The sequence below is a fragment of the Heterodontus francisci genome, chromosome 19, assembly GCF_036365525.1.
Source record: "Heterodontus francisci isolate sHetFra1 chromosome 19, sHetFra1.hap1, whole genome shotgun sequence".
Taxonomy (NCBI): Eukaryota; Metazoa; Chordata; class Chondrichthyes; order Heterodontiformes; family Heterodontidae; genus Heterodontus; species Heterodontus francisci.
In genome coordinates, this window is record NC_090389.1 from 85,787,789 (window position 1) to 85,808,524 (window position 20,736).

General features: G+C 43.6%; 1 protein-coding gene across 3 annotated transcripts in view; it reads right to left on the reverse strand.

Moving 5' to 3' along the window:
• The window catches only part of tpra1 (transmembrane protein, adipocyte asscociated 1), a 53,097-nt gene that overhangs the window by 12,539 nt on the left and 19,822 nt on the right, over positions 1-20,736 (reverse strand). For all 3 annotated transcript variants that reach the window (XM_068052143.1, XM_068052144.1, XM_068052145.1), the window contains exons 3-7: positions 18,020-18,152; positions 10,770-10,856; positions 9,374-9,446; positions 8,380-8,459; positions 4,665-4,775 (exon numbers count right to left, since the gene is read on the reverse strand). In XM_068052143.1, the coding sequence (XP_067908244.1) occupies positions 4,665-4,775; positions 8,380-8,459; positions 9,374-9,446; positions 10,770-10,856; positions 18,020-18,152 (484 nt within the window). The remainder of the gene's footprint in view (positions 1-4,664; positions 4,776-8,379; positions 8,460-9,373; positions 9,447-10,769; positions 10,857-18,019; positions 18,153-20,736) is intronic.

The following is a 20,736-nucleotide window of genomic DNA, read 5'->3' on the forward strand; positions in this document are numbered from 1 at the left end:
CTCTATGAAATCCCCCCATAATCCTCTTTGCTCTCATGAAAAAACCCCAGATTCTCTAGGAACATTCTGATGAAAGGTCACAAGAACACAAGAAATAGGAGCAGGAGTAGACCATATGGCCCATCGGAGCCTGCTCCGCCATTCAATACGATTATTGGCTGATATTAGACTTCAACTCCACTTTCCTGCCCGCTCGCCTTATCCCTTGATTGCTTGAAACAGTCATGAAACGTTAACTCTGCTTCTCCCTCCACAGATGCTGCCAGACGTGCTAAGTATTTCCAGCACTTTGTTTTTAATCACTGATTCTCTAGTGTCTCCAGATGACAACTCCCTGAATAGCAATAAACGTCTCATCTCCCCTTTGGTTCAAAGTCATAAGTAGTCTTTCAAAATCATGAAGGTCTAAACAGAGTAAAGAGGGAAACTGTTCCCATTGGCAGAAGGGTTGAGAAATAGAGGACATAAATTTAAGGTGAATGGCAAATGAACCAATGCCAACATAAGGAAAAACGTTTTTTCTGCAGTGAGTGGTTAGTGGTAGAGGCAGATTCAAATTGTGGCTTTGAAAAGGGAATTGGATAAGCACCCAAAGTGAAACAATTTGCAGGGTTGTGGGGAAAGGCACAAGGGGTGGAACTAGCTGAAATGCTCTTGCAGCGAGCCAGCACGGGCTCAAAAGGCCAAATGGCCTCCTTCTATGCTGTAACCATTCTATGATTCTATGGTAAAAGCAAAATACTGCAGATGCTGGAAATCTGAAATTAAAACAAGAAATGCTGGAAATACTCAGCAGGTCTAGCAGCATCTGTGGAGAGAGAAGCAAAGTTAATGTTTCAGGTCAGTGACCCTTCTTCAGAAGGGTTTGTGTCTATGATTCTATGGTCCTTTTTGCCAAATATCTTAAAACTGTGTTATCTGGTTCACTGATTAAATTTCAAGTATTAGGGACAAAAAGAAATGAAATATCTTTAATAGACGCTAGCAGATCTCCTGTGGAGTTGCTCAGTGACAATGAAATGGGTATAAAATTTACAGACATATATACTGGAGATCTGTTATGGGAATTTGAAGGGTTTTCGATTCGTGCATTGTGGAGAATGCACCACTAGGATGGTGTATTTTAGTTCTTGTGGAGAATAAAAGAGATGTCACTGAAAAACTATGTTAAATAGCTTGAACAGCAGTGAGGAATTTAATAGAAATTGAAATTAATGTAATTCAAAATTTATATATTGGAAAGTTTATATCATTTTAGAGGTTTGAAAATAAAAGAAATTGAATATTGCTGAAAACAGAGACATTTTGTCGAAGCTTTTCATCTTGCACTCATCGGGACAATTCGCAAGAATATCAATGTAAGGGAAGCAACAAATTTATACTGTATGAGAAGAGAGTGCTGATTGGTTGGCAAGTGGACTCTGATTGGTAGAGGCGTTGCCATGGAGAATGCACCAGTTTATGGTGACTGACAGCTAACTGCCAAGCTTTGTTTGAGAGTTAAACAAGACAGCTTGACTCTGATTGGTCAAGGCATTGCCCTGAGGAATGAACCAGTGAATGGCTGTCACTTATTCTGTTTAGCTGAAACAGGCGCAATGTGTGTACATGTTCTTTCTGTCTGCAAACTAATACATATAGTAACAGGTGAAGCTAGCTGTTTCACGCTGCTGCTATGCAGTGGCAACACATGTGGTATTCACTGCTAACAGAAGGCTGCCATCAAGCCAAAAAGACGTTCTGTCGATCACACAAATGAGTAATGTGATATATGAATTTCAATGCCAGTGTGATGCCAGGTATATAGGCCGTACGTTCCAAAGACTGGCAGATCGTATCAAATAACATGTCCCTTCCACTGTTCGCAATGGGTAAGGTATAGGCCATACCCAACCAGCCCGTGCTTGCAAAACTCAAAACACAGTGTCCAACATTAGGCGTGATTCCACGATTGGACAACATTTGCAACGCATCAAGGCTCCATAGACAGCGTCTTCCAAACCCGCGACCTCTACCACCTACCCCACATGGACTGCAGCAATTCAAGAAGGTATCTCACCACCACCTTCTCATGAGCAATTAGAGATGGGTAATAAATGCTGGCCTGGCCAGCGACGCTCACATCCCAATAAATGAATTTTTTAAAAATGCTCAGCGTGCTAAGAACTACGCTGACAACCAATTTAAGATCGTCAGTAGGGCTTGCTGTGTGGCACAATTGTGCGTACTGGAAACTACATATATTATTACACAGGGCCCTGTTCTTTGCAGACAGAAAGAACATGTACAAACACTGTGTCTGTTTCAGCCAAACAGACAGCCATTCGCTGGTTCATTCCTCAGGGTAATGCCTTGACCAGAGTCAAGCTGCCTGGTTTAAATTTCAAACAAAGCTTGGCAGTTAACCGTCAGTCACCATAAACTGGTGCATTCTCCATGGCAATGCCTCTACCAGAGTTCACTTGCCAACCAATCAGCACTCTCTTCTCATACAGTATAAAATTGTTGTTTTCCCTTACATTGGTATTCTCGTGAATTGTCCTGATGAGTGCAAGACGAAAAGCTTTGACAAAATGTCTGTTTTCAGCAATACTCAAGTTCTGTACTACCAAACGACTATTTTTAATAAAAGAAATGGGAATTAAATTAACGTGAAATAAAGTATCTTTACACCATTTATTGAGTTTGAATAGTTTATATGATGTGTATTTGATTCAATTGTATGCAATACTTTCTATATAGATATAATAACATAGAAGTGTACATGTAAATGTGAGTTTCCGTGCTAGGTGGAAGATTATTTTGTGTGAGTCTTGTACATGTGTGTGCCAAAGGCAGGAAGTCGGGGAACAGTGGTTAAGTGACTGGCATGTTGTTTTCAAAAGAAGTTGAGTCAACTTGAAATTTGATACCCAAGCATTAAGTTGGATATGTGATGGGGAGTTAGGAGGACGCAATCGGGCAGCGAAGGACTGAGTGGTGGGAAGTAGTGAAAAGTTTGGGAAGGGACAGAAAAGGTAGGGGCTCCACAGAGATTTGTGGCGGTGAATGTGGAAAGTTTGAGGGGGAGGAATGAGGCATGAGTGGCAAAGATGACGACCAGGCACACATGATGGTGAGGGGAAGGGAATGGAGGAAGGTTGAGTATGTATTTTTAAGCACTAGGGAGGGAACAATTGGAAGTTTCAGCTTTGCAGGAGGACTAAATGCAAACATGGGATGGGAAAGTCAAAAACAAACTCACCAGGGTGGGAGAGGAACATGGAGTCACTTACAGCATAGAAGGAGGCCACTTGGTCCATTGAGTCCTTGCCAGCTCTCCGTGGAGCAATCCAGTGAGTCCCACTCCCCCAGTTGATCCCCTCAACTGCCCACCCAATTTCCTTTTGAAATCATTGATTGTCTCTGCTTCCACCACCCTCGTGGGTAGCGAGTTCCAGGATACGATATGAACTCTATGAGTGGGAAGCTTCAATGGGGAGTCAAGGAGGCTTTGTCTTATTCAGTCCTCCAAACTGCTTCCCACGCTTCCTTCTTCATCCCACTCCTACTCCCTCCTCCCACCACCCATGCTGGGGGGTTGGGGGCGTAGAAACCAGATGGAGGTCCAAGGCAGTGGTAAAACAGACAGAAGGAGGGTGTTTGTAGTGAGGGGATGGGGTGGGGGGGCAGAAACAGAGAAAGAGGGAAGCTGTCACAAATCATGGAACAGGAAAGGATGGCAACAGTTACAAGGGGCAGGAAGGAGAGTTGGTAGGAAAATGAGTGGCAGGAGGCTGGGAAGATGTATGACATTGAAAAACTGCCATTTCTGGCAGTTCTGAGCAAGTGAATTGGTAACTTAGGCTTTGCACAAACACAATGGGCCAATTAAGTATTAAAAGGGAAGTCAAATAAAGCATTAAAATATATTCGCAACGAGGTGCCCTAAAAGGGACAAACTCTTATCTTCTTTCCATGGAGAATATATTTCTTCCGTTCCTTTTCTTCACATTGCAGTGAATCACTGTTCCATTTCGAGGGGGTGTCGGGGGTGTGTGAGCAGCAGGGGTGGGGTCAGGGTTCAAGTAAACTTTAGTGACACCCTCATGACCTACCAGCATGGGTGGTGGGAGGAGGGAGTAGGAGTGGGATGAAGAAGGAAGCGTGGGAAGCAGTTTGGAGGACTGAATAAGACAAAGCCTCCTTGACTCCCCATTGAAGCTTCCCACTCATAGAGTTCATATCGTATCCTTGCAACGAGAGGGAAGATGAAGCAAATCAGAAAGCGATTAGATAACACCAAGTTTGGCCATTGCAAACAAATGGCTCCTCGTTGGGTGCACGGCAAAAGCTGCCTTCAAAGTTATCATTCTTCCGCACAGTCTCAGAATGATTTGGGGACCAGAACCCGGTGTTATAAAGTGCAAATGTTTTAAAATTAATTTGTCCCGGGCGACTGGACCAGTAAAATTCAAGAGCTCCCCTCCCCCTCGATTCCACTTGTAATGTGTTTTGAGGAAGAGGAAGACTGAAGGAAGTGAAGGGTATTCCAAAGGATGAATGTTTGTGGGTAAGTTGGAGCGAGAGGTGACACAATTTGTCAAAGTGTTGACGCTGAGGACTCAATGGGTAGAGATCCCTTGAAACAAATAATAAAAATAAGGAGTTTTGGCATTTCTTACCAGAAAGAAGAAACAAGAGCTGGCAAGCCAGAAATGCCGGCCCCCGTGTCCATAAACATTGAAGTCCTCCGGAGATAGATGTGCATCAGGGTACAAGATCTCCAAGGTCCCCTGGAAAGAGAGACATCAGAAATGCTGATCAGACAAGCCAAAGGAGGAGATTTCCCTCATCGCCTCCCCCTCACTCCTTGCCCATGCATTACATTTAGAACCTTAAAATGAATTTTATTAACTGTAGAAAAGGCATTACCATTAAAAATCATGCCCGAGGTTCATGTGCCTTGGAACACCAGGGCACTGATTGTGCTCGTGACTCCAGACAATGTCAGTTCCACACTCGTCATCCCGATGCGAGACACCTCTGAGCAGCGGCCAGCCTGAGGGGAAAGTCAGGGGGATTCACAGCTGTATCGTCAAAGCTCACTCCAGGACTGCTGCACAGCCAATGGAATGTCTGCAGCAAATATGTTCATCTGCTAGTGGAGACTGACAGCAGGTAATACTTGCAGCTGTCCTGGCCAACATTTATCCCTCATTCAGGACTTTTCATCTCATTGCTGTTTGTGGAATCTTGCTGTGCGCATATCCGCCAAGCCATTTACTTACTCAACAATGGTGACTACACTTCAGAAGTACTTCACTGGATATGAAACCCTTTGGGGCATCCTGAGGACATGAAAGTTGTTATATAAATAGGCACTAGGTGTCAGCTGTGGCTCAGTGGTACCTGTCCTGGCCTGCAGTAAGAAGGTTGTAGTTTCGAGACCCAGTCCAGACACTTGAGCCCAAAATCTGGATAACACTTGCAGTGCAGTATTGAGGGAGTGCTGCTCTTTGGAAGGTCACGTCTTTCGGACGGGACATTAAATTGAGGTCCTGTCTGCCCTCTCAGCTGGATGCAAGAGATCCTATGGCACTATTTCAAGCAGTAGGGGGAGTTTTCCCTAGTGTCCTGGCTGGCATTTATCCCTCAACCAATATCACAAAAACAGATTATCTGGTCATTATCATGTTGCTGTTTGTGGGAGTTTGCTTTGTGCAGATTAGCTGCTGCGTTTCCAACATTACAACCGTGACTACATTTCAGAATGACTGTAAAGTGCTTCGGATTGTCCTGAGGTGGTGATAAGGCGCTATATAAATAGAAGTCTTTCTTTCTGCTAACCTACTTGAACGAGACTGAAAGCTGGGCACCTTTTTGTGCGGCAGTCTGCACTGGATAATTACCTGACGAGGAGAAAAGATTTGCAAGGCTACAGGGGAAAGGCAGGGCAGTGGGACTAGCTGAGTTGCTCTCAGAAAGCCAGCATGCACATGATGGGCCAAATGGCCTCCTTCTGTGTTGTAACCATTCTATGATTCCAGTCTGAAATATTTGCCCCGGTCTCCTAGGTCCGGCAACAAAAGAATTCAGCAGGGCAAGTGTTAGCTCGCTGCTACAAACAACAACAGCAATTTGCATTTTACAGCGCCTTTAATATAATAAAATGTCCCAAGGCACTTCACAGGAACAATTGTTGAATAAAATTTGACACTGAGCCAAATAAGGAGGTTAGGATAGGTGACCAAAAACTTGGTCAAAGATCTGGGTTTTTAAAAAGCATCTTAAAAGGTGGAGAGGTAGCGAAAGGATTTTGAAAGTGGAACAGACTCTCAGCCTCAGATCCTCAAGATGTTACGAAAACAGGTTTCACAATCTACATCCCAAATCCACATCAAGTATTTCTAGCCAGTTTCTCTTTAAACTCAGGTTGTCTCCATTCACAAAACCTTGACACTGTGTTGCGCAATATTGTTGGCGATCACTTCAGCACAATTGTCTGAAATTCTGTCTTTTTTTTTTAAAAAAAAAAGAAGGCACCCCAAGGCTGATTTGCTGAGTGTGTGTTACTGGCCTTGCATCAAAAAAAATCAGGGTCAATGAGACCCCCCAACAACAACACAAACTCAGAAAATTAACCCTTTCAACTGAGCGTGTTAATACACTGATTATTAATTTTGCACACTGCAATTTCAAAGCTTTCCCTCCAGAATTTAATAATAACTTCCAAATCGTGGAGAAAGGAGAGGAAAGAGCGAGACAGAGACAGAGGAGAGAGTGAGCCACAGCCAGAGCGTTGGAAAGACTAGCATTGATAGAGTATGTTCCACAAAGCACTTTACAGCCAATGAAGTACTTTTGAAGTGTAGTCGCTTTGCAATGTAGGAGCAAGATGTGGACAGTGAGACAGAGTATGAAAGACATCGTGCAGGCATGGCAGCATCCATTAATGATTGGATGGGACAGATCCCCACCTATCAAAACAGTTATTGAAAGCTGATCAATGAAGAAAACCAGATTCAGCCTAAATGAGTAAATCGTTCCCACGGACTAAATTATTTTTCCGCTTCACTAGAAGCAGATCCCCATTGTAGTCACAAAAATAACTAGCATTTATATTGTGTTTTTCACAACCTCAGGACATCCAAAGCCATTTAAATACTTTTGAACTACTGAAGATTTGTGCTCCAGAACTAGCTGCGCCCCTAGCCAAGCTGTTCCAGTATAACTACAACACTTGCATCTACCAGACAATGTGGAAAATTGCCCAGGTATGTCTTGTCCACAAAAAGCAAGACAAATCCAATCCAGCAAAAAAATACCCCATCAGTATACTCTCGATTATCAGCAAAGTGATGGCAGGTGTCATCAACAGTGCTATCAAGTGCACCTACTCACAGGGGGCACTCAGCTCCAGAACTCATTACAGCCTTGGTCTAAACATGGACAAAAGAGCTGAGTTCCAGAGGTGAGGTGTGAGCGACTGTCCTTAACATCAAGGCAGCGTTTGACTGAGTGTGGCATCAAGGAGCCCTAGCCAAATTGAAATCAATAAGAATTGGGGGGAAACTCTGCATTGGTTGGAGTCATGCTTAGTGCAAAGGAAGATGGTTGTGGCTACTGGAGGCCAAACATCTAAACCCCAGGACATTGTTGCAGAAGTTCCTCAGGGTAGGCCTAACCATCTTCAGCTGCTTCATCAGTGATCTTCCCTCCATAAGGTCAGAAGGGGGGGATAGTCACTGATGTTGGACAGTGACACACATCACCCTGACTTGGGTTTTGTATTGCTGCTGCTTCACTGTCACCGGGTCAAAAACCTGCAGCTCTCTTCTTAACAGCACTGTGGGTGTATCTACACCAAATGGACTGCAGCGGTTCAGGGGCACCTTCCCAAGGGCAATTATGGATGGGCAACAAATGCAGGCCTTGCCAGCGACACTCATATCCCATGAAAGAATTTTAAAAAGTGTAATCACTGTTGTAATGTAGGGAAATTGACAACCAACACGCATGCAGCAAGGTCCCAAAAACAGCAATGTGATAATGAGCAGATCGTCTGGTTTTTTTTGTTTTAAATGATGTTGATTTGGCCAATATGTATTGGCCAAGAGACCTTCACAGCTCATCTTCGAACAGCCATGGGAACCTTTAAATCCACTTGAAGGGTAGACAGGGCCTCTATTTTTTTCATGGCTCATCCAAAAGATGCCAACTCCAACAGTGCAACGCTCCCTCAGTACTCCACTGGGAGCATCAGCCTGGATTATGTACTGAAGTCTCTGGAGTGGGGCTTGAACCCATGATCTTTTTCCTCAGAGGCGAGTGCTACCAAGGGATGATAAGATGTAAAAACAAGGCATTGCAGTTGAAAACAAGAGCGTTCAGACAGACCTGTGTTATCGAGTAACCCAGCGCAAGTACTGTAGTTATGGTCAACACACGCTTGATGCTCGAGTTACTTTCAAGGTGTCCTAAACCCAGGAAGAATGAGAGAAAGAGGTACATTAATATCAGTGTACAGTATATATTTATTACATAAAAATCAATGCATAAATAAGTTTCATTTTTTTCATTCTTTCATGGTATGTGGGTGTCACTGGCTCAGCCAGCATTTTTACCCATCCCTAATTGCCCTTGAACAGCATGGCTTGCTGGGCCATTTCAGAGAGCAATTGAGAGTCAACCACATTGTTGTGGGTCTGGAATCACATGTAGGGCGGACCAGGTAAAGACAGTGGATTTTCTTCCCTAAAGGACATGAGTGAACCAGATAGGTTTCTTGGACAATCGTGATATTTGCATCGCACCATTACTGAGACTAGCTTTCAATTCCAGATTTTTATTAATTGAATTTAAATTCCACCAGCTGCCGGGTGGGATTTGAACCTGTGTCCCCAGGACATCAGCCTGGGCCTCTGGATTACTGGTCCAGTCACATTACCAATATGCCACCGTAATAAAACTCGTAAAAATCATTTAAAAATCATAAAATGTCCCAAGCCCTTCATAAGAGTGTTACCAAGGAAAATTTGACACTGACCTACTTAAGGTGATATTAGGTGAGGTGACCAAAAGCTTGGTCAAGGAGGTAGGTTTTAAGGAGTGTCTTAAAGGAGAAAAGAGAGATAGAGGCGGGGGTGTTGAGGGAGGGAATTCCAGAGCTTCGGGCCATGGCAGCTGAAGGTATGGCTGCCAATGGTGCAATGCACAGGAGTTCAGAATTAGAGGAGCAGAGAGATCTTGGAGAGTTGTTGAGCTGGAGGTTACAAAGATAGGGAAAGGCCGAGGCCATGAGGGGTTTCAAAAACAAGGATGGGAATGTTAAAATTGAGGCATTGCTCAACTGGGAGCCAATGGCATCAAACATCGATAAACCACAACTTACCAAAAGCCAGGCCTAATATTATTACACTCAGCTCAGTGGCCAACAGAAAGAACCTTGAGATCTCCCAAAGAATCTAAAACAGAAATAGCAAATGCATCAATCACTAATGGCAGTCACTAGACAAACTGGCCAAAATAATTTACTCCTCATTTTCAATGGTGAGCTGAACTGTGGAGCCTTCACCGTTTCCAGAACTCATCTTTCGAGACTTGCACACAAAGATCTTGGGTGAGGAAAGCAAGTGAATATACAACCCAGGGCCTCAGGTGTAGGGGAGGAAACTGGGGGTTTGGGTGTTGGGTGAGAGAACGTGGGGAAGGTAAGAGAGCGTGGGTGGGGTGGGGGGTGATGTGGGAGGGCCAGAAAGAGAGGATTTTTCTTGGAAGAAATCTGAGGTCTGGTGGATTAGCCAAACGCAAGATAAATTGGAGTCAGTGTAGGACTTCCAGAATCACCACAAATCCATTCCTTGGCCATCGTCTCCATCCCTCTCCCTGGCCACTGTCTGAGGTTGTGCTAGACCATCTACAACCAGAGCTAAGCTTCTGACACCATACCCACTCCATCACCAAGACTGCCTACTTCCACCTCTGTAACAATTAGTGTCTCTGCCTCAGCTCACCTGCTGCTGAAACCTTCGTCCATACCTTTGTTATCTCTAGACTTGACTATTTCAAAAGTATTCTGGTCTAGCCTCCCATGTTTCACATTCCATAAACTTGAACTCATCCAAAACTCTGCTGCCCAAATCCTAACTCACACCAAGTCACTTTTTAAACCAGGATTTCTGCTCCTGATGCCATCCAGTGATGCCTTCCGGGCAAGTGCAGCTATGTGGATGGAGAGTGAAGAACAAAATCAAGCTTCATTGTGACGCCTTTCATGGCCAACCTACCAGCATTTCTCATCACGGCTGACACAAGACACCTGGGGGTGGTGCCAAGAACAATTGCCACCTGTGGGAACGTACCCTAATGAGCATGCCACTGTCTTCAGGGAATGAGGGGGAAATACTTTCTCAAAAATGGAAGTAAACATTTTCAATGCTTCACTGAAATAAAATCAAATTTAATTAAAGAGAACTCCTCCCCTCTCAGTTTCCTCTTCTTGTAGTCTCTTCTCCAGACTGAAGAGTAAACCCCAAATCGCCTGGCAATGTTGCGATAGATTAAACGGATCTAAATGTTCCCTGGATGTTGTGTAAGGAAGTACCTGACCGCCTCACACCAATGTCTCCAGGGTGGAATAACTGAGAATAGGATTCCTTGTTGGGAGCAGCATAACAGGATTGTAGTACCCAAGTCATCAATCCACCCCTGAAAGATTTATACATTTAAAAAATGTTTTAAAGCCTAACAAGGGAACTGAAAGCAATAGAAAAACTTTCCCCACCTACCTTGTCCGTTACTATAGCTACGGTGGACGCACTGACCGTCATGGAAACAATAGCACGTGCGATGCCCACTGTTGCCACGACAAAAACCTGCAAAAGAAAAATTACCCGATTAACCCCATTGCTCACAAAATCTCTATTTGGGTCTACAAGGGTTAACTTTATGGACAGGTTTTATAGACTACGCCAGAGTTCCCTTGAGTACAGAAGAATAAGGGAGCATCTAATTGGGGTGTTTAAAATGATTAAAGGTATTGATAGGGTAGATGGAGAGAAACTATTTCCTCCGGCCCCATTCCCCATCACCCCTGTGCTCACTGACCTACACTGGCTCCCGGTCAAGCAACGTCTTGATTTTAAAATTCTCATCCTTGTTTTCAAATCCCTCCATGACCTCGCCCCTCTCTATCTTTGTAATCTCCTCCAGCCCCACTACCCTCAGAGATCTCTGTACTCCTCTAATTTTGGCCTCTTGTGCACCCTGATTTTAATCACTCCACCATTGGTGGCTATGCCTTCAACTCTATGTGCCCCAAGCTCTGGAATTCCCTCCCTATACCTGTCCGCCTTTTACCTCGCTTTCCCCCCCTTAAGACACTCCTTAAAACCAACCTCCTTGCCCAAGATTTTGGTCAAATGACCCAATATCTCCTTATGTGGCTCGGTGTCATATTTTGTTTCATAATGCTCTTGTTAAGCGCCTTGGGACACTTTATTACGTGAAAAGCGCTATATAATTACAAGTTGTTGCTGTCATTGTTCTGGTGGGGTGAGTCCAGAACAAGGGGTCATAACCTTAAAATTAGAGCCACGCCCTTCAGGGGTGATGTCAGGAAGCACTTCTTCACACAAAGGGGAGCGGAAATCTGGAACTCTCCCCCAAAAAGCTGTTGGGGCTGGGGGTCAATTGAAAATTTCAAAACGGAGATTTTTGTTCAGCAAGGATTTTAAAAGATACGGAACCAAGGGGGTACAAGGGGGTATATGGAATACCCCAAAATAAAAAAAAGTTCACCATGAGTCAACATCAACCCAAGGATTTGTACTTCACCACAACTCCCCAGCATGAACAACATGTATAGATTTGGACTCCACCATCCTCTGCATTTCAATGTCTCTGTACCCCATCACTGAGTCATCAATGGAGACCACACCTGTGGAAGAGTAGAGCAGAAAAACTTGGGGGAAAAGAATTCAAAGAATGAAAAAGATGCACAGATAGCTGCGAATCCCCAAGAAGATGTTTCCATGAAGCTTTCACCTTCATGAAAACTTCAGGGACATTTACATGACAAAGCGCGCATCTCTCTTACTATTGGAAATTCGTGAGTAACCGAACTGCTGATGAAATCTATTTTGGCGCCAGTGGATGTCCCAGTTGGGGAAATGCTGCCCATTTCCCAGCCCTGATACTTGGCTGGTTCCCAATGGCAAACAGCGGCAAGAGAAAACCTGAACTGCTACTCGCCTGCAACCAGTGCGACAATGCAAAAGTTCCCTTTAGCCACTCCACGACTTGAGTCCATAATTTTAGCTGATACTCCCAGTACAGTACCGAGGGTGTGCTGCATTGCTGGAGGTGCCGTCTTTTGATTAAGACATTAAACGGAGGCTCTGTTTCTTTGCTTGGGTGCACCTTAAAAGATACCATGGTTCTATTTGAAGAGGAGAAAGGGAATTTGTTCCTTATTCCTCTCCCCACCACCACTCAAGAAACAGATTTACTGGTCATTTAATTTATTGCTCAGTGTGGGGTCTTATATTGCATAAAATGGCTGCCACATTCACCTATGTAATAATAGTGACTATATTTCAAAGTTAAGCAAGAATTTTTAAAAAATCATTCTTGGGATGTGGGTGTTGCTGGCAAGGCCAGTTTTTATTGCTCATTCTGAATTGCCCTCGAGAAGGTGTTGGGAATGTGCCTTCTTGAACCGCTGTCGTCTGTATGGTGAAGGTACACCCACACTGCTGTCAGGTAGGAAGTTCTGGATTTTGACCCAGCAACAGTGAAGGAATGGTGATGTACGTTTATTACGCTTGCCTTTCTAGGTGGGGGAGGTCGTAAGTTTGGGAGGTGCTGCTGAAGAAGTCCTGACAAGTTGTTGCATTGCATCCTATCGATGCAGCACAATGCCACCACGACCATTGATAGAAGTTCCTTTTCTTTAAAAGCCACCCATTCAAAACAAGCATCACAGATGTCTCTGATGCCGGGGAATTTTTTCACAGGGTGCGCCAAGCACTTCATGTTCCTTCGTGAACTGCTTCGCTTCCAGATGCTGTTTATTTTCCTGCTGGTGAGAAATATCTCACTTCTTAGAAATTCGATCAAAGACAAATAAATAGAAACTTTCAGCTACGCCCTATGGAATTACCTCGCGGACTGCTGAGTTAACACTTTCGCATGCTCAAACTGGCTTCTTAAAGCAGTCTGCCAATTTCTTTGGCGGTAGATTTGGGGTGGGGGGGGGTTATGATGAAGAGCCAAGTGGTGGTAAAACCATCTCAGCGCTTCCTCAGTACTGCACTGGGAATATGAGACTAAATTTCATGCTCGAGTTTCCCCAGGAGTGGGTGTTGAACCCACAACCTCCTGACTCGGAGGCAACAATGCTACCCAATGAGCCACAGCTGAAGAGGAGCAGGGGAGCTCTTGGCACTTTGGGAGTTTCTCCCTAGTGGCCTGGCCAATACTTAACACTCAACCAAATTCAATAAAATGCAAATTATGTGCGCGTTATCGCATTTCTGGATGAGGGACCTTGCTGTGTACAAATTGGCTGCCATGTTTCCTACATCACGACAGTGACTACCCTTCACAAAGTACTTTATTAACTGTAAAGCACTTTGTGACATCCTGAGGCCATGAAAGGTGCTATAGAAATGCAAGATAAAAATAAGTCTGAAAACACAATTGGATGAGGAGGCCCTTCAGCAACATTCCCTCATTTTTTTTTTGGAGGGCAATTTGTATAAGTGTGCAGCCCTTTTAATTTTTTTGTGTGGCCATGCACACGTGGTACCTGTGCACAACCTGCACAGGAACTTTCAGGTTGCCATGTGGCCACACAGCTTCAACCCAGTTAACCTCATCCTTCCAAAATACTAACCCGACCCTCTTACCAGCTATTTCTTAAATGTTCTGGAATCAACTGTCCTTCTTGGCAAAACATTCCAATTGTTGATCACCCGATGTGTATGCTAAACTCACTATTCGCAATCATCGGAGCACCATTGACCATGCAACTGTTATGACCAAGGCAGGAGTAATGCACTGTTAATTCAGTCTCACTACTCCACAGGTCGCAGCACATTAGTAGTTTCCCATCTACCGGAAATTAGCCAAATTAAACACTTTGTTTATCCCCCAGAATAAAGCACACCAGACCAGGTTTCTTTAAACAACAACAAACATTAACTATTTATTAATAAACTAAAATCTTAAATAGTAATGGGATAAATTTATATGTATGACGAGATTTAATAACTTCTTATTCTTCCGAACCCTCATGCACACACACATACATTCAAAAATCGGTTAACCGGGGAAAAAGGGTGTTTTGAGTTGCAACCATTTCTTAGGAACAATAAAATAATTGTTTGTCAGAGTCTGGTAAGATATTTACGGATTGGTGAGGTGTCCCAGAGTTGAATAGTCGGATGCCACTCTATGTCTCTCCAGGTGAGTTTGATGAACGCCTACCTATCACAGACTGTTTAAGGCAATTTGTCTGCAACAGGCGTCACACAGATCTTTCAGCTTAAGGCGTAGCAACAGGTCTACTTAAATTTTAAAGTAGCAGTCTAACAGTAGAGACTTTCTTGAGATTTCAGGAACTTCAAAAAACACAAAACGCAACAGGACTCACTCTTGAGGCAGGGATTCCGGAGACTGGAGGCAACAGCAACCTGCCACACCTGAACACAAGGCTTTCTTTCTCCAAAGCAGTGTTCCTCCAGAGTGTAGCAACTCCTCTTCCTCAGCCTTTTCTCTCTTCAGGCAGGTCAAAACCAAACCTTAAATGCAGCACTTCTTTCCATGAATTGCACAGCTTATTTTCAGAGAGAATAGGTCTTCTCTCTGGTCTATCAGCAAATCACAGCTCCCAGCTAGCTCACTGCTCTCTCTCTCTGGCCTGTTTCACACTGCAGAACTAAGAAAACCTTCAACAACAAGATAGTCATAAAAACATTCTGGTTGCTTGGATACGAGTTTTACAGCCTGCACTTCAAATACTCAGTCAATAGTCAGTCCACAGAAAGTCCTTCCTAAAGCCACACAGATCTCTTAATTTTTTTTTAAACTCATGACACAGCCTATTCAGTAACTCTGCTTCAGGCTCCATCAAGTTATCTCACCTTGGAGTTGGGGATCTTTTGAGCTTCCAAATATCTGTCCCAAAATACCAAACATATTATAAATTCGATCCAATTTTATTCAGTTGCATAGCCAGGAACTTAAGTCTCCTGACTCCTCATTGGGTAAAAACTGGTTCCAAAGGCACCGTGTTTTGTTTTAAGAATTATGTGGAGTAAAACTAATACAAGGATCAAATGTTACTTGTTTGTGGGATCTTGCTGTACTCAATTTGGCTGCCATGTTTCCCTACATTACAACAGTTACTGCACTTCACAAAGTACATTGCTGGCTGTGTAGACTGTCTCGAGGATGTGAAAAGCACTACAGAAAAGAAAGTTTGCTCATACCATTATGAAATTAAAAAGTGCAAAATATAGATAGAAATAATGTAAAATTAAAGTTAATGCAGAACAGTGATCGCTGCAGATCAGTCACAAACAAAACAACAAATCTTTCAGTCAGATGCCTACTAAATTGTTGCGCATTTCCTAATTTTTAATTTCAGGTAACTAAGGTGCAGTCTCTACATTAAATCACCGTTTGGTATGAAATTAACTACATGAATTACAGTCCTGAACAGAGACTTGAAACTGGGTCTGCATTCACTGGAGCAGAGAAGGTTCAAAGGAATCTAAGTGAGGGTTCAAAAATTCAAGAAAGGTTTTCAAAGAGTGAATAAATAGTGAAGGTTACTTCTGTTAGTTGGTGACTTGGTCAATAGAGGGATAACCTTAAGATTAGCACTAAAAGCACAGAAGGGGAGGTCAGGAAGAATTGTTTCTTGCAAAGAGTTATCTGAATATGGAAATATGGAACTCTCTCCCCCAAGAGTCTGTAGATGCTGGGGACAACTGGGGCTTTCAAGACTAAGATTGTTAGATGTTTGTTGGGTAAGGGTATCAAGTGATATGAAGCACAGGAGGGCAAATGGAATTGGGATAGATATCAGCCATGCTCTCACTGAATGGTGGAGCAGGCTTGATGGGCAGAATGGCCACCTCCTGGTCCTTGTATATTAACACACAAATAGTTTCAGAAGCAGAGCTAATCATGACATTTAACTGGGAATTAAATAAACATCTACCAGGGAATAAAATACTTAAAGGGCAGAGGAGAGCCAGGAAGTGGGATTAGAGTAGGTAGGGGAGCAGGAATGTGCACAGGTGACGTGATGGGTCAAATGGCTTCCTTGCTGAAATTCGGGTACAGTTAACAAAAAGTCAAAATTCAAAAATACCCCTTGGCACAGTAGTTACAGTTTTGAATGTGTAATCTGTACTGAACACCATAGGAACATAAGAAATAGGAGTAGGCCATACTGCCCCTCGTGCCTGGTCCACTATTCTAGAAGATCACAGCTGATCTGATCTTCTACTTTTTTCCCGCCACTATTCCCATATCCCTTGATTACCTTAGTGCCCTTAAATCTGTCCATCACAGCCTTAAACATACTCATTGACAGAGAATCCACAGCCCTCTTGGGCTGAGGATTCCAAAAATTCACAACCCTCTGAGTGAAGAAATTTCTCATCTCAGTCCTAATTGGTCGACCCCTTATCCAAAGACTATGAGCCTAGTTCTAGACTCCACAGCCAGGGGGGAAACAGCCTTGCAGCATCTACCCTGTCAAGCCCTCTCAGAATCTCATATGTTTCAATGAGATTATACATTATCTTTTAAACACTAAGATTATAGGACCATTCTGCTCAAATATTTATACTGTACTGCAGCTGCAGCACCCCATTTATATGGGTCTCACTACTTGCTTATAAACTGTTAAATTTCTCATTTCTTCCAGTTCTGATAAAAGGTCATTGACCCGAAACGTTAACTCTGTTTCTGTCTCCACAGATGCTGCCAGGCCTGCTGAGTATTTTCAGTTTTTATTTCAGATTTCCAGCATCTGCAGTGCTTTACTTTTGTAAGGTAACAGTGGGTGTGAGGAACCAGCCTTCCCTTCCCTCTCTCTTTCTTGACCTGTGTCATGTTCTCACCCTACAGTCAACAACCTGAGACATCTGCCTCAGGCCACTTGGGAGTTTCAGAGAGGCCAGTTCAAATCTTCAATGGTGTCAGCTACGCCTCACTGGGTAGCAAAAGGCTATGGCTTTAAGCACCACTCTGGCGACTTCAGCCCATAATCTCGGCTGATACTCCCAGTGCAGTACTGAGGGAGTGCTGCAGTCAGAAGTGTCTGTCGCCTTTTGGATGTTAAACTGAGGCCCTGTTTGCCCTCTCAAGTAGATTGCCAAAGTGCTTTACAGCTAATAAAATACTTTACAAGTATAGTCACTGTTGTAATATGGGAAACGTAACTGTCAATTTGAGCACAACAAGATCCCACATACAGCAATGAGATGTGACCAGATAATCTTTTTTAGTGGTGATGGTTGACGAATAAATGTTGGCCAGGACACCAGGAGAACTGCCCTGTTCTTTTTTGAAATAATGCCAAGGAATCTTTTACATCTACTAGAGTGTACAGACCAGACCTCCATTTAACACCCCATCCAAAAGACTGCAAATATGACACTGCAGCACTCCCTCAGTGCCGCACTCGTCAACCTAGATTATGTGCTTAAGTCACCGAAGTGGGTCTCCAGAGCTTAGGGCCTAAACAGTTGAATGCATGGCCACCAATGGTTGAGGGGAAAGAAAGTGTGGGAAGCACAAGAGGCCAGAATTGGAGGAACGCAGTGTCAATGCCTTCAGTGCGATGGAGGTAAGTGGGAGGAGAGGGGTGGAAAGTAGAAAAGGAGAGATGATCTGAAGATGTGGGAGAGACACTGTGCTGCAGCTTAAGTGTTTCTAACTGGATTCCGATTGCCAGGACATCTTGCAGTTATCCCATATGTCACACCAGTTTTCTAATGCACTGCAGAAGACTTACCAGTATATAAAATGTAGTGAAGATGGGGCTAGATGTGGCCCGAATCTTTGCTCTAGCTGATGGAAGCTTCCAGAGCAAAAATGCAAAGAAAAGCACATTGGGGATGAGCAGGAAGACGTCCCAGAATCGAACTCTGTTAGGAGAGGGGGGAAAAAATGTCCGTTAGAAATACGTGAAACCCTGGCAAGCACATAACTTTACAACAATTAGCATTTATATAGCATCTTTAAAGTAGTAAAACGTCCCACGGCACAGCATAGGAGCATTAGCAAATAAAATTTGACACCGAACTACATGAGATATTAGGGCAGGTGACCAAAAGCTTGGTTCGAGAAGACTATTTTAAGAAGTGTCTTAAAAGAGGAAAGCGAGGTAGAAGAGGTGCAGAGGTTTCGGGAGGAAATTCCAGCACTTGGAATCCAAGGAGCTGAAGGCACAGCTGGCAATGGTGGGGCAAAGGAAACTGGGGATATACAAGGGGCAAAATTGGAGGAGTGTAGATATTGCAGTGTTGCAGGGCTGGAGGAGGTTACAGAAATAGGGAAGGATTTGAGAACAGCAGAAAGAGAAAAAAAAACTAACCTCTTTAACTGTATAAATCATTGGTTAGGCCATAACTTGAGTACTGTGTGCAGTTCTGATCACCTCATTACAGAAAGGACGTAATTGCACGAGAGTGGGTACAGAGAAGATTTACGAGGACTGGAAAAATGCAGCTATGAGGAAAGATTGGATAAGCTGGAGTTGATCTCCTTGGAACAGAGAAGGCTGAGGGGAGATCTCATTGAAATGCACAACGTTTTGAGGAGAAGGGCCTATTTACATTAGCAGAGAGGTCAGTGACTAGAGGGCATAGATTTAAAGCGGTTGGTAGAAAGATTAGAGGGGAGATGAGGAAATGTTTTTTCACCCAGAGGGTGGTGGGGGTCTGGAATTCACTGCCTGAAAGGATAACTGAGGCAGAAACACTCAACTCATTGAAAAGGAGTCTGGATATGCACCTCAAGTGCCGTAATCTGCACGGCTACAGACCAAATGCTGGAAGGTGGGATTAGAATGGGTGGAGCGTTTTTCAGCCGGCACAGACACGATGAGCCAAGTGGCCTCTTTCTGTGCTGTAAACTTTCTATGATTCTAGTTTAGTCATACTTTAGTAAAATGAAACCATTGTTAACAGCCATTATCTGACTGAATGACAGAACAGGCTTGAGGGGCTGAATGGCCTACTCCTGTGAAGAAACATCCAGTTACACTCATTAACTGAGCCCCTGCCAAAATGTGGACTTTTTTTTTAAATTCGTTCAGGGGAGCATAACAGAGGGTTGATGAGGATAATGCGATTGATGCGATACACATGGACTTCCAAAAGACATTTGAGAAAGTCCCACAAACAGGCTTGCCAGCAAAGTTGAAGCCTATGGAATAAAAGGGACAGTGGTAGCATGAATACAAAATTGACTGAATGACAGGGAATAGACAGCAGTTGTGAACGGTTGTTTTTCAGACTGGAGGAGGGCATACAGTGGGGTTCCGCAGGGTTTGGTACTGGGACCACTGCTTTTCTTGATATATATTAATGACCTAGACTTGGATGTACAGTGCATAATTTGCTGATGATACAAAACTTGTGAGTATTGTGAACTGTGAGGAGGATAGTGATAGACTACAAGAGGACATAGACAGTCTGGTGCAATGGATGAAATTTAATGCAGAAAGATGTGAAGTGAAACATTTTTGTAGGAAGAATGAGAGGCAATATAAAATAAAGGATACATTTCTAAAGGGGCTGCAGGTGCAGCGGGACCTGGGGGCATATGTGCACAAATCGTTGAAGGTGGAAGGGCAGGTTGAGAAATTGGTTAAAAAGGCATACAGGATCCTGAACTTTACAAATGGAGGCGTAGAGTACAAAAGCAAGTAAGTTATGATCATCCTTTATAAAACACTGGCTCAGCCTCAACTGGAGTATTGTGTCCAAGTCTGGGCACCACACTTTAGAAAGGACGTGAAGACACTGGAAAGGGTGCAAAAAAGATTTACGGGAATGGTTCCAGGAATGAGGAAGTTCAGATACATGAATAGATTGGAGAAGCTGGGGTTGTTCTCCTTAGAGAAGAGAAGGTTGAGGGGATAGAGGTGTTCAAAATCACGAGGGGTCCGCACAGACAGGGAGAAACTGTTCCCAGTGGCGAAAGGGTCGAGAACCAGAGGACACCAATTTAAGGTGATTGGCAAAAGAACCAAAGGTGACATGAGGACATTTTTTTTTTTTTTTTTACACTGAGTGGTTAGGATCTGGAATGCACTGCCTGAGAGTGTGGTGGAGGCGGATTCAATTGTGGCTTTCAAAGGGAATTGGATAATTATGTGAAGAGAAAAAATGTGCAGGACTAAAGAGAGAGGGCAGGGAAGTGAAACTCGCCAAGTTGCTCTTGCACAGACACAAACGGCCATATGGCTTCCTTCTCCGCTGTAACCATTCTAGGATTGATACGTGGATATAGCATTTTCTCAGCATCCACTATATTAAAGAAAGAATGATCTTGCATTTATATAGCGTCTTTCACAGCCTCAGAATGTCCCAAGGTGCTTTACAGCCAATAAAATACTTTTAAGTGTAGTCATTCAATGTAATGTAGCAAACGCAGCAGCCAATTTGCACACAAGCTCCCATAATCAGCAATAAGATAATGGGCAATAAAGCTGCATTTTTCATG